This window comes from Alligator sinensis, unplaced genomic scaffold (assembly GCF_000455745.1).
Source record: "Alligator sinensis unplaced genomic scaffold, ASM45574v1 scaffold1264_1, whole genome shotgun sequence".
Classification (NCBI taxonomy): domain Eukaryota; kingdom Metazoa; phylum Chordata; order Crocodylia; family Alligatoridae; genus Alligator; species Alligator sinensis.
This window is the reverse complement of record NW_005842770.1, coordinates 115,573-128,367: the sequence shown is the minus strand read 5'-3', so window position 1 is coordinate 128,367 and position 12,795 is coordinate 115,573. Positions and strand designations below refer to the sequence as shown.

The following is a 12,795-nucleotide window of genomic DNA, read 5'->3' as shown; positions in this document are numbered from 1 at the left end:
GTTCAGCAGCTGTGCCCCTCGCTCCCATGCTCAATAGCTGCTGGGGCCCCTTTCCTCCAAGAACATGTCCAGTCCCTCCTTGAATCTGGCTAAACTCTCAGCTTCCACCCTGTCTGGTGGCCACAAGTCCTATGCTTTAATGATGCAAAGGGTGAAAAAGAACTTCCTTGTGTTTGTTTTCACCTTGCTACCCACTCTTTTCATGTTGTGAACCCTTGTTCTTGTATGGTGAGAGAAAGTAAATGATAAATCCCTACTGATTTGCTCTTCACTATTTAGTATTTTGTAAATGCTCATCGCATTCCCCCTCAAGTATCTCTTTTCTAACCTGAACAGGCCTGGCTTCTTTAGTCTCTCCTCATCTGGAAGCCCCTCCATATCTCCAGTCATCTTTGTTGCCCTGGTCTGGACCTTCTCTAGTCCTTCTATCTCCTTTTTGAGGGCTGGGGACCAGAACTGGGCACAATGCTCAACGTGTGGATGCACCGTGGATTTATTACGTGTTATCATTCTGGTTTGTTCACAATTCTCTTAATCATTGTTAACTTTTTTTTTGCCTTCTTGGTGGCTGCTGAGCCCTGAGCTGATGTTTTTAGTGAACTGTCTGCACTGACTCCCAGATCTCTTTCCTGTGTGGTAACCATGAATGTAGAGCCCATCAGAGTGTAGGTAGAGTTTGGGGGTTTTTTGCCCATGTGCATCAGTTGACCCTTATCTACACTAAATTTCATCTGCCATTTAGTTGCCCATTTGCTCAATCATGCCCGATCCTTTGGTAGTTCCTCACCATCCACCTTGGTCTTTACCACTTTTAATAATTTTGTCATTTGCAAATTTGGCTTCCTCACTACTCATCCCCTTTTCCAGATCATTTATAAATATGTTAAACAGCCCTAGACCCAACACACATCCCAGCAGGACCCCACTGTTTACCTCTCCATCCTGAAAATTGACCATTTATCCTCACTCTTTGCTTTCTGACTTGTGGACAATTTTTAATCCATGAGTGCACATTCCCTGTGATCCTGTGACTTCCTAAATTAGTCTCTGATGGAGGACCTTGTCAAAGGCTTTTTTGGAAGTCCAGATGTGCTATGTCAGCTGGATCACCCTGATCCACCTGCTTATTAACACACTCAGAGAACTCTCATAGGTTGGTGGGGCACAGTTTCCCATTGACAAAGTCATGTTGATTCCTCCCCAGAAAGTCATGTTCATCCACGTGCTGAAATAGTCTTTTTTTTTTTTTCAGTCTTGTTTCTACCAGTTCTCCAGGAATAGAAGTTAAGACTCACCACTCTGTAGTTCCCTGCATCTCCTCTAGAGCCATTTTTAAATATGGGAGTCACATTGGCAGTCCTCTAGTACGAAAGCTGTTTTTAGTGGTAGTTTTTGTCCTACAGTTAAGTGGTCAGCAATTTCCCATCTGAGCTCATTCAGGACCTTAGGGTGAATGCCATCAGGTCCTGGTGATTTGCTACTGTTTAGTTAATCAGTTTTCTCTACAGCCTCATCTACTGAAACCACCCTTTGGGTCAGCTCCACTGGATTGTCCTTAGGGAGGAGTGGATCTGGTGACAGAATTTCCCTAACATCTTCCATTGTGAAGACAGATGCAAAGAATGCATTTAGTTTCTCAGTGATGGTCCTGTCAATCTTTAACATGCTTTGTATACACCCTGATCATCCAAAGGCCCATCTGAGCTCCTGGCAGGTCTTCAGCTTATAATGTAATTAAAGGAATTTTTAGTATCTTTTGTGTCTCTGGCAAGTCTGTCCTCAAATTCCCTCTTAGCTTGTCTTATTTCACTTTTACCTTTGCTTTGCTAGCATTTGTGCTCTTTTTTTAATTTTCTTCGTTAGGATTTGGCTTTCACTTTTAAAAAGAAGCCTTTTTTTCTTTTTTGCTTATTGCCTCTGCAATTCTGCCATGAAACCATGCTGGTCTGCTTTCCAGTTTTTTATTTTTGGTATGCATTTGCTCTGTGCCTCCTGCAATTCTCTCACTTCTTTAGGGGCCCCTTTTAACTTCCATCTAACTAGCTTCCTCATTTTGGTGTAGTTTCCCATTTTAAAGTTAAAGGCTACAGTGGTAGATTTTTCTTGTCTCCCCTCCTACATGGGTGTCAAATCAAGTTGCATTGTGGTCACTGTTGCCCAGTGGTTTAGTAACACAAACCCTTTGCACTAAAGGTGTTCCTCTGGTAGGCTCCAGGACTAGCTGCTCCAGGAATCTCTCTTATAATATCCAGAAATTTGGTCTCTACATCCTGACCTGATGTCAGATTGGCCCAGTCTATTTGTGGGATACTTGAAGTCCCTCATTATTACTGTGTTTTCTGCTGTGGCAGTCTCTCTCAACCCCCTTAACATTTCTAGCTCACTGCTGCTACCCTGGTCCGGGGGTCGATGGTATATTGAAGGAGCTAGGCTTATTTAGTTTAGCGGAAAGAAGACTGAGGGGGTGGGGTGCAGATTTAATAGCAGCCTTCAACAACCTGAAAGGAGCTGGACTGTTTCCACTGGTGGCAGATGACCAAACAAGGAGCAATGGGCTCAAGTTGCAGCAAGGGAAGTTTAGGTTGGATATTAGGAAAAACTTCCTCATTAGGAGGATGGTGAAGCACTAGAAGACATTACCAATAGAGGCTGTGGAATCTCCATCCTTGGAGGTTTTTAAGACCCAGCTAGACAAAGCCTTGGCTAGGATGATCTAGCTGGGGCTGGTCCTGCTTTGAGCAGGGATTGGACTAGATGTCACCTCCAGAGGTCCCTTTCAGCCCTCATTTTCTATGATTCTATAGACATATTTTTTCTGTTATAACCTGGGATTTCTATGCACAAGGATTCTATTGCACCTGTCTTAAGAGTTGAAAAATCTGACCTATTTGATTTGATGCAGTCTGATGTAGAGTGCCAGTTCCCCACCAGTGCAACCTGCTCTATCATTCCTGGATAATTTGTGTCCTGGTATTACAACATCCCATTAATTTTCGTCATTCCACCATGTTTTAGAGAGACTTATTATGTCAAGAGCCTTATTTATAGCTAAGCATTCAAGGTCCCCCGCCTTTGATCTTAAACTTCTGGCATTAATATAAAAGCAGGTGTACTTCTTATTGTTGCCTGGTTCATTAGTTCCATGTGACCTTTTACTCATTAAAGGTATTTGCTTGCACTTATCTTCACCCTGTTTCTTATCCTCATTTTTTGTATAGCTTTATCCCATAGGTTGTGCCGATCCGAGCTGTGCCATTCCACGCATGTTGGCTTTTTCCCTCCCTCTGTTTTTAGTTTAAAAGCTGCTCTGCCACTTTTTTAATGTTATGTGTCAGCCTTCTGGTACCATTTTGACTCGAGTGGAGACTGTCCCTTCTATGTGGGCTCCCCCAGTTCCTAATAAACCTAAACCCTTCCTCCTTACACCAGCATTTCAGCCATGTGTGGAGACTGGCTCTGCCTGTCTACCTGACCCTGTGCGTGGCATGGAAAGCATTTCTGATAAAGTTGCCATAGAAGTCCTGGACTTCAACCTTTTACCTAGCATCCTAAATTTAGCTTTGAGGACCTCCCTGCTACTCTTACCCACATCACATGACCACCAGCTCCTCCCAGCAGTCTTGTGAGGTCTGCTGCCTTTGTACCCAGCAGTCAAGTCGCCCTGTTGTCTGCTCAGTCATCACAAACCCAGCTATCTATGTGCCTAATAATCAAATCTCCTACTACCACCACCTGTCTGCTTCTCTTCTGTGGGGTTCCCACCCTTGGAGGAGTGTGCTCAGTGCAGGAAGGTGCTGTAACATTAGCTGGAAGGTGGGTCTCATCTAAAGGATAGTTTTGCTTGTTCCCAGCTTGATGTCCTTCATCCCTGAGGCTCTCATTCTTCTCAGCAGCACAGGAGATGCTACAGTGGAGGTGGAACTGCTCTACAAAGTCCCTGAAAGTCTCATCTATGAATCTCTCCGTCTTCCATAGCTGCTTTTGTTCTGCCACCCTAACCCTGAGAGAACGTACTTGCTTTCTGTGAGTCAGGAGTTCCTTGCATTGGGTGCAAAGTGTGTGTGCGCATTGTAGCCAAAGAAACAAGGGAAAGCTCAGAGTTGGCATCATCCCTGGGGCCTTGGATGGCTGGCGTGGGCCTCCTAGATGCATCTTTTGTGTGTGGAGGGGCCTTGCCCTTCTCCAGTCCTTGATTTCAGGCTCCTTCCCATTGGCTTCACCAGTGCTGGGGTAGGAAGTAGCAGGGAGATGTTTCCAGGCACATGACAGGGCTGAGGGAGGCGTTTCACTCTGCTCAGGCTGTGCCTTCACCAGCCATCCTGTGACTGTGATATGGGGGCCTCGGCTGAGCCAGGAGCCCTCTTGGAGCTGTTTTTAATGGCTTGCATTTCCGTAAGTCCACAGAGAAATTAGCAGAAGCTTTTATTTTCTAGGGAATGCAGCAGTCCCTTTGAGAATGAAGAAGAGGGGCTTGTTTCTGTAGAAGAAACCTCCTGATGGGCGTTCAGTTTTGGCTACAGGATGGGCTGAAAGTGGTGTGAAATATACAGTTGAGTGCATGCATGTATGTGCATGTGTGTCTGTCTGTCGGTTTTGCACATTATTGAAGCTTTCTCTTCAACGTGTATCTTCTCTTTGAAAAGAATGCAGATTTTAGCTGCCAGGACCTAGAGTAGAAGCTTAAGAGAAGGAGCCAAAGCACTTTGACTTACTCACTGGATTTGTTGGATATGGAAAAGATGGCAGATGAATTGAAGACAGAGACTGAAAACCTCAATCCAGAACAGAGCATGTCTTCCACAGGACTGGAAGATGACCTTGGCAAACTCTTGGGTCAGGAGACACTTCTCCCAAAGTTGGGCAGTATTGATCTGGAAAGAGAACTAGATGCCAAAAGTGAGCTGGTAAGACTCAGATGTGAATTTTCTAGCTCTGGGACAAACCGGGCTGTCCAGCAATAAATCCCTTTTGATTTTTAAAAGGGAAGCTTCATGAAACGTGGGGGAAGGGGAAGACGTTTCAAGTCAAATGCGTGATTGTCTTTTATGTTTGATTTTGCTTTTCATTTGCTGGGTGGCCAGCTTCATTTAAGGGTTGCTCTTTGAAGTGACGAGGCTGTTTTCAAACCATGCCACTTCACAGCTTTCTCACCAAGTTGTGGTAAATACCATTCCTTGCTCTTGCGTTAGTTCTGTGGTGCTAACTGGCTCTGATTCATAATACTGCTTTAAAGGACTGGTACCTCGGAGCCCTTTCCAGGGAGCAGCCTCAATGCACTAGCAAACAGGGTGTGAAGCAGGAACTTCATTAGTCATGTTGCTGAGCAGGTTACCAAGGGCACTCCACTGTGAAACTTCCTTATTTCAGCCTCCAAAAGGAACTTGATTTGGGGACTGGAGGCACATCTGCTCAGCTGTTCTTGGTCAGAGGCCTGCCCATGCCCCTTTCTGCCTGTAGATGGTCTTGTAGCATGGGCCCTCTAGACAGCAGCAGGGGCAGCTCCTTCATCTCTCCCCTACCACTTTTTAGAACAAAACCTGTCCCACTCTACACAAATCTGCTAAGACTTGACTGCTTTGTGCTGTCAGGAGCTTGCTGTAAAATCGGCGCCTTCCTAACAGATTTTGAACTCTGTGTGAGTTCAGAATCTGCTCTGGTGGCATCTTTCACAGAAATCTGCATCTCTTGGAAAGACAGCTGGCGTTTAGTGTGGTTTGTTAACTACACTTTCCCTGCAGGGCCAAATTCTGCCCTTGGCTATACCTGCGACATCCTGCTGCTGTTCATAGCTGCTTTGCACAGAGGTAGCTAAAAGCAGCATTTGGCCCATAGGGTCTATTACTGAAAGGGCTATGCAAACAGAGGAGAACCCAGCCTGCCTCCCCAAGACATCAGTGTGTCTGTTCTTTCTAGTACTAGCTAATAGAAAACAGTGTTTCGTATGGCCTCACCGAGAAGCAACCAGTGAGGTTCCTAGCGTCTCTTCAATGAAGAGATACAACCCTACTCATTGAAAGCCTGCGCTGGGAGTTTAAATTCCTGAGGACTAGTGACTTTCAGATTGAAAATGGAAACATTTTGAGAGAGATGGCACAATTGCCATGGGTTTTCAGTGGCAGAGTTGAGCCAACAAACAAGTCCAGCTTGGGCCAGAAGCACTCGTTTCAACTCAGAGTTTTACTTCAGAGTCTTGCAGTTTTGTCAGCTTGGCACCTCGCATTGCTGTTTCTTCAGTTTCTTGTAGTTCGGGAAGTCTTGGAGAACTGGGATGTGCTGGGATCCAATGGGTGAGTGCAGAAGGTAGTAAACATGATGTCAGGGGTCAAGGTTCTATTCCTGGCTGTGCTGTTCACTGGTTTAGTGACTTTGCAAGTCTCTCCATTTCTTTCTGCCTCAGTTTTCTCATCTGTAAAGAGGGGGGAGAAGTATGGATGACACTGCTTGTCAAATGTGAAGTATTCTGGCTGTTTAGCATAGCTAACTTTAACAGCAGTGCTTCTCCTTTAACTTTTTTAAATGCATCTTTAAGAGCTTACAAATTGGAAGAATAGTTGAGTGCCAAAGCTGCTGCTTGGATTGGATCACCAAAACATTAGGAGAAACTTGAGCACCGGGGTAAGAACTGGCTAACTGAAGGTTGTTGAATTCGGTAAGCAGACAAAACTAAACGTGTGAGATAAATGGGCCAACTTCAAGTAAAATTTGTCTTAAAACCTATTACATCCACTGCCGCTCCCAGGAGTACTTATTTACTTAAAAGATTATGAAGAGAGAAGAGTCTCACTTCAGTCTATTTTGTCTATTTGTTAAGTTTTATGGGGGCTCAGCTTCATTGTTCCCTGCCCCCCCCAAACTGACAAGCAACATGATAGCTGAAAGGCTTATCACAAAATCACTAAAGAGGGTTGATAAATGCCTAGATTACAAATAAAAATCAGCACCTTTTATACAGTATGGCCTGTATCTGCATCTGTTGCTTAGGTCTGATGATGGGGCAGCTGTGTTCATGGCATACTGCCATTTTTCTGTAGAAACTTTTCAGAGTAGACCTGCACACTAACCATAGTGATTAGCAGCCTGCCAGCTATAGCAAAGTCTTATTTGGGTAGCAATGGTCTGAAATGGAAGCATCTTAAATTTTCTTCTTCTGCCTAAAGTTTTTGGTTTGTTTTTTTTAATTCTACAACACTAAAGGTCTGCTTTTATTTTTAATATTTAAGGGAGATAAAATGCACCAATTGTACAGTTTTGGATCAGTCCAGTGTGACAATGACTTGCCAGACTGTGTTTTTAATTTTAATTGCATTAGCAGCATGAGACCTGTTCATCTTCCTGTTCTTGGTTTTGCATAGGCAATAATACCATCTGAATCACTATATCTAGCAGGGCATCAGAACAACCGTCATCATTTTTGCGACATTGAAACCACTAACTTTTTGCTTTCAGCCTGACACTTGTTAGGGAGCATAACTTGAAAGAAAGCACTTGAAAGAAGAGAAATCTCCTGTGCATCTTGGATGGAGAGTGGGGTATAACTGAAACTTTTATACAGAGGATTGTGAAAATCTATTTGAGATTAAAAACCTGAACAGTCTCCTCCTTCTCTTCTTTGTTTAGATTGATGATAAAGAGTTCAATATTCCTCAGGTGGATACCCCACCGACGCTGGAAAGCATATTGAATGAGGTGGGTAGGTATTTAAGAGTAAAGAAAGCCCCTGAGTCACGCACAGTAGTGTTTCGGAGCATGTGACTATTATACAGTTGTGCATTGTAAATTAACATTCATGCAGAAAACATGGGATGTTCCTGTTTCAGTATTTAAAGAGGCATGTGGCAAAATGTATGCAGACCATATAGTAATTATACTGCTAAACAGCCTGATATTTAAATTGTGCTTCCCAGTAGTGTTGTATTTTATTTGTATGATTTGTGTTTTTATCACTTGTTATTTTTAGAAGACCTCAAAAATAAGTTCATCATTAGGTCTGCAGATATACACATAGCCATAGAACATTAAGTAGGGAGGTGGATGTTGCAGATGAGTTAATACAGTCAGTGACAATACTGAATCACTTGGCGTGCATGGGGGCTACTCTGACATTTCAGGTGGAGGGGAGCTCGAAAGTGCACTCAAAATGTTCACAGCCTCAGCTGTTCACAGCCACATCTGCTCGCTCTTCTGACAAAATAAGTTACCGTATTTACTGCATTAAGTTCACTGGAGCCAAAACTTTTCTGCCAGGGGAAATAGGATTCCACTCCAGCACATGCACCATTCTCAGCATTACTGATGAGCTCTGTCACTGTTTTATGCTCGCTTCCAGGTTGCTGATTAAAACTACAGAAGCATCAGGCCTAGGACAGGTCGTCTTTGTCATCTGCTTCCTAAACTCTGTCAGTTTGCTAGTCCTAATCCCATTTAATGTGGGCTTTATTGACAGGGTTCACCGAAGCAAGCAACAGAGAAGGGCAACAAGGATGATGAGTGATATGAAGGGGCTTCCATTTGAGGAGAGACTAAAGAGGCCTGGCCTCTTCAGTTTAGAAGAGAGATACTTGCAGGGGGAACATACAAAATACTAAATGGTGTAGAGAGTCAATAGGGATTTATTATTTACTGTCTCTTGCCATACAAGAATGAGGGGTTACAACATGAAATTAGTAGGCGGTAAGTTTAAAACAAACACAAGGAAGTTTTGGGTTTTTTTATACGGGATGTCATTAAAAGCATTGGACTCATTGCCACCAGATGCGGTGGAAGCTTACAGTGTAGCCAGATTCAGAAAGGGATTGGACACATTCTCGGAGGAAGCGTCCCCAGTAGCCATCAAGCCTGAGAGTTACTGATACAGCCTCTGAATCAGAACTTCCTACATGTTATATGCTGCAGGCTGCAAGTGGGAGAGGAACAGTGGGAAAAGCCCTGGTCAGACCTGGTTCACTCTCCCTTTCAACATCCACTCTGCTGCTGTGTGATGCAGGAGGGTGGGCAAAATGGACCTATGATCTGACCCAGTAAAAGGCAATTCTTATGTTTTTATGCTGACTGGTTCACCAGAATACCTTGCTAGACCAAGTCACGTGCCTGGTAGTCTGAGAGATGGGTTTGATCTGTCACATTTAGCAAACTTGTGCTGTTTTAAATTGTTTTTCAGACTGATGATGAAGAAGAGACTTTTGTGCTGGAGGATCCCTCACTTTTGAACATTGATAATATCGACACACACTCTTACGACACGTCTTCAGTGGCGAGCTCTGACAGTGGAGACCGGGCACACATGAAAAGGTAGCTGTTCCTGTCAGCAAGACTTCCCTTTCCTTCCTTTGAGATTTAAGAGAGTGTGTGTCCTGATGGTGGGCAGCAGAGACACATTTTTTTGCAGCCCCCCATACTGCTGCATTTTCCAGCTGTGCACTCAAGCCTGCTCTGCCTTGTCGGCATTCGGATTTGATCCAATGGGGACAAGTGGATGGTGACAGAATTGCAGATTAGAAGTGTTTGAAGCACCTGCTGATCCAGTGGGCTGCAACGGCTTGGAAGTACAGCCCAGAGTCTGTGTGAAAAGCTTCCTATGTAGCTCCCTGGTCCTGGAACTGTTTTTGCGCTCAGATTTTCAGTATATGTTGCACGGCAATAATAGGGAAAGTTTATTGGAATTGGGCTTGTGTTGGTGGACAGGGAAGGAGCCTGACTGGAAATAATGCTTCTTTCTTACCTGGCTGGTGTGAATCTCACTTTGAGAAAGAGAGTAGTCTGATCTATCAGGGTCCCACACAAAAGCAAACCCTACAGCCAGTGCTAGAGAGGGATGCTGCAGAGGATACAGATAAAATAGGATTTGCTGGAATGAAACTGTTCCTGGTGGATCCAGCAGAAAAAAAAAAAGTCTTCGGTTTGTTTGAGGGGTCAGTGGACATTGCTCTGGGCTGTGAAAACCTTTGCAAAACTATGCACCAGAATTTAGACTGTCATGATTTATTTTAAAAAAGGTCTTTACAACCTGCCAAATGTGTTTCTCCAAGCAGCCTGCCACAGTATTTTTGAAATAATGTAAATGGCTTCTGCTCTTCTTAACGATGGCTTAGAGGGTAATGCTGTTACTTATTTCCCCACTGTCTGTTTTTCTAGAATTGCCCCACAATTTTAGCACATCTAGTCCTGCAATTCCAGTCCATTCTCACATGCTGTAAGTTCCACCTGCCTTTGACAACTTTCTCAATGTGCCGGTGTTGGGTAGCGTATCAAACATTTTCAACTTGGGGAAGCATAGAAGGATCTGAATCCAGAGCCCCGTAATACAAGGCAGTGTTCCAATTAGCTTTCATGATTAAAAACATAAGCATAAAATTTCATTAAAAAAAATAGAAGGGTGTCATTGAATTGAATTCACATAAAGCTGTCGTGGTTTTTTTAGTTTCTTTAGGGGAGTGCCAGAGAAACAAAGTCTTGCTTCAGGCTTTATGCTCAGCTAACTGCTATTAACTTGGGCCCTAGACAATAACATCAACTGACAGTAAAGAGCTTGGCTAAATAGAAACGTAACTTTAAGCTTTTACGTGTACGTGTTCTTCTAAATGCTTGCCTGAGTCTCAGATTCCAAACCTCACTCCGAATTGTGCGCAATGCACCACTGGGGCAGTGTATGGTGAATGAAACCATTGCAGCCTCAGGGATTTTTTCCTGTACATTTAGGTGTGGGAATTTTATTCTCCCACAGTATTTGTGTTTGTATTTTATTTTATTTTATTAATTATTTTCTTTAGAAAGAAAAGGCTCCCTGATTCTTTTTCTCTCCATGGATCTGTCATACGACTTTCACTTCTGAAAGGAATTTCTGCCCAAATAGTTTCTGCTGCAGTAAGTATCCCTGCCCTACCTCCCCCCAGCCCCACTTTTACTCCATAAGTATTGAATTTGTTACTGTGAACAGGAATGGGTGTATAAATTACTTTTTCTCACATATGCTGCAAGAGTTCTGGTTATGCGAGGTGGTAGTTATGCTAAGCTATGGTTCTACAAAGGATCTTGGGAGCAGCAGGCTTCACTGAGCTCTGAGTGACCTGATAACAGAGACGGTGAGCAAAAAAACACTGATTCAAGAAGAATAGGAAAAATAATAGTAGCTGAAGAACTTGAGTTGCGTAAGGTAAGAACTTGCTGGTAAAGTAGGGATAATAAGAGGTGAGCTGCAGGTCACAGAATCACAGAAAATGGGAGTTGGAAGGGACCTTAGGAAGTTGCATCTAGTCCAACCCCTGCTCAAAGCAGGATCATCCCCAACTCAGTAGGGGGTGAGCTGCAGGGTTCTGCACTTGGCAAGGAGGCAAATAAAAAAGGGACATCTAGACAGATAGGGAAGAACAGGCATAGCATGTGGGGGCATCTTGGCCATCAGTAAGCTGCTGCAAAACTTGCCATCTCTAGGGAAGTGTGGGATGCAGGCACCATGTCATTACTATTAGTTCTGGGCAGTTTAGTTGAGCGGGACTGCGTGCTACACAGACCAGCTTGCATGCTGTCTTAAGAGATCTCTGAGCTTGTGCCACCTAACACAAATAGAGAGTCGTTCTTCCTGTATTGCACCCAGGCTCTAGGAGGCTGGTTGCAGGCAGTGGCCTCAGAGTTCATGGAGCAGCTTGAGATCACTAAGAGAGGGTGGAGGCTGGGTGGGAAAACTCTTGGACCCATGCCTTAAAACAACATATACCATACCCCTGAATATAACATACACCCTGATTTTTACAGACAGCTTACTGGGGGTGGGGGTGAGGGGAGGGAATATTCTACCTTGCAGGACAGGTGAGTAACAGATCCAGCGTGCTGAATCAGGAGCTGTGCCCCAGCTCTGACCCCATGTGCTGGCTCCAGAGCCACATCCAGGTTGGACCCAGTATCCTCAGAGCTGTGTATCTGGTCTGCCCACACATGCTGACCCCAGGGTCACATGTGCTGGTTTGAACTCAGCAGCCTGTGTCTGGCTGCAGACCAGCCCTATGCGTTGGCCTGACCCAGTGTACGGTGGGAAACTCCTTTTGATACTTCCTTCCTACTAGACATTGGGTTGTTGAGGACTAGTCATGGAGTGTGATGATCCAACCAGTTACATATCCACTTGACAGTACTTTCATCTAGTCTGTATTTCCCATGAGAAACCATGATTTTTCTCTCAAAGTAAAGATGGTCACTCCAGGAGAAAAATAACTCGGGAACAATTAGGGTTAAATCACTCCCAGAAGAAACCAATGTCTGTTATGTTCTCATCTGAGAGAAGCCATTATGCAATCCTCCAGCATCCCAGGGTGCTTTGCTCCCTCCCACCCACCTGAGCTCCACTCAGGTCCAGAAATTTGGTTGGGGGTGGGGGTAGCGGTGGCAGTGTTAGTTGCCATGATTCCCAGAACTGAGGCAGTTAACCTTGCCACCGTTCCACTCCCTCCCCTCACCCATATTTTTGAACCTGTGGAGATCCCTTTTTCCTCACTTGCATGTGCATCCCAATTTTTGCCTGCTGGTTTTAGGGAAAATGTACAGGTTATGTGCAAGAAGATATGGTAGTAAATATAGTCACTATTTGCTGTGGGGAAGAGGCTCATGTATGAGGTTTGATGTGGTCTGTTTTGTCCCATGTGACTTTTTACCTCTGTGATCTATACCTATAAGCTCAACCTATGGTGCATTGGGTCAGTATGGAGGGCTCCTGGCTGAAGGGAAGTGATGTGGATGCCACATCTTGATAAGTTGTCTTTGGTGAAACAAGGGAGCCTGTACTTCACTCCCTGGGTCTTGAATAAT

At 44.3% G+C, this 12,795-nt stretch overlaps 2 protein-coding genes across 2 annotated transcripts in view; both read left to right on the top strand.

Annotated features, from left to right (window-relative positions):
• NME9 (NME/NM23 family member 9) overlaps positions 1 to 4,004 on the top strand; it is a 36,186-nt gene extending 32,182 nt beyond the window's left edge. Inside the window, exon 9 of the mRNA XM_025216830.1 lies at positions 3,852 to 4,004. Within this exon, the coding sequence (XP_025072615.1) occupies positions 3,852 to 3,856 (5 nt within the window). The 3' untranslated portion in view covers positions 3,857 to 4,004. The remainder of the gene's footprint in view (positions 1 to 3,851) is intronic.
• The window catches only part of LOC102379968 (vacuolar protein sorting-associated protein 8 homolog), a gene marked incomplete at its 3' end in the record, with an annotated part of 129,230 nt that overhangs the window by 4,741 nt on the left and 111,694 nt on the right, over positions 1 to 12,795 (top strand). Inside the window, exons 3-6 of the mRNA XM_025216841.1 lie at positions 4,644 to 4,904; positions 7,618 to 7,686; positions 9,158 to 9,288; positions 10,767 to 10,860. Of these exons, the coding sequence (XP_025072626.1) occupies positions 4,731 to 4,904; positions 7,618 to 7,686; positions 9,158 to 9,288; positions 10,767 to 10,860 (468 nt within the window). The remainder of the gene's footprint in view (positions 1 to 4,643; positions 4,905 to 7,617; positions 7,687 to 9,157; positions 9,289 to 10,766; positions 10,861 to 12,795) is intronic.